The following is a 609-nucleotide window of genomic DNA, read 5'->3' as shown; positions in this document are numbered from 1 at the left end:
AGGTCCAGTCTCTTCGTGACGGGAGTGAAGCTCTCGACCATTTGGTTATTTGGTATCTGAGGGATTCGTGTGCGCCGTCATATTTGTTGCTTGTTGGTATGAATTTCCTGACATCAATGTGCTAGCGATCTCGACGATATCCAGTAGTCGTTTGGTGGTATTTGGGAAATTGGACGGACATCACTGAACGCCTCTAACTCAGCCACTTTCGCATTTTGCCATACGTTATCCATTTGCTTGCTGCTGACTCAGATCGATACTGCTAAACTATGGCAGTTCTGTGAAGATTATGTATTTCTTTACTTGTGGGAACCTAAGGAGAAGCGAACTGTCAGGCATGATTGGAAACAAGTTGTGTGCCCCAGTAGGAACAACAGTCTTGAATTCTGGCTGATCTCCACGTGATCCAACTGAGTCTAAGGTTGATTTGTACTCAGTCGCTGAGCTGGTCTCAGTGGACAACCTAACGACCATCTACCCTACCTGAGCTACTAACATTTTTATAGTAAATTGTGTGCCCCAGTAGGAACAACAGTCTTGAATTCTGGCTGATCTCCACGTGATCCAACTGAGTCTAAGGTTGATTTGTACTCAGTCGCTGAGCTGGTC

At 45.5% G+C, this 609-nt stretch overlaps 1 protein-coding gene across 1 annotated transcript in view; it reads right to left on the bottom strand.

Annotated features, from left to right (window-relative positions):
* The window catches only part of T265_15430 (hypothetical protein), a gene marked incomplete at both ends in the record, with an annotated part of 10246 nt that extends 10013 nt beyond the window's left edge, over positions 1-233 (bottom strand). Inside the window, 1 exon segment of the mRNA XM_009178068.1 lies at positions 136-233. Coding sequence (XP_009176332.1) covers positions 136-233 — 98 coding nt within the window.
* Positions 234-609: the final 376 nt, after the last annotated feature.

The sequence above is a fragment of the Opisthorchis viverrini genome, assembly GCF_000715545.1.
Source record: "Opisthorchis viverrini unplaced genomic scaffold opera_v5_512, whole genome shotgun sequence".
Lineage (NCBI taxonomy): Eukaryota > Metazoa > Platyhelminthes > Trematoda > Opisthorchiida > Opisthorchiidae > Opisthorchis > Opisthorchis viverrini.
The sequence above is the reverse complement of the archived record's forward strand: the minus strand, read 5'-3'. Positions and strand labels throughout refer to the sequence as shown.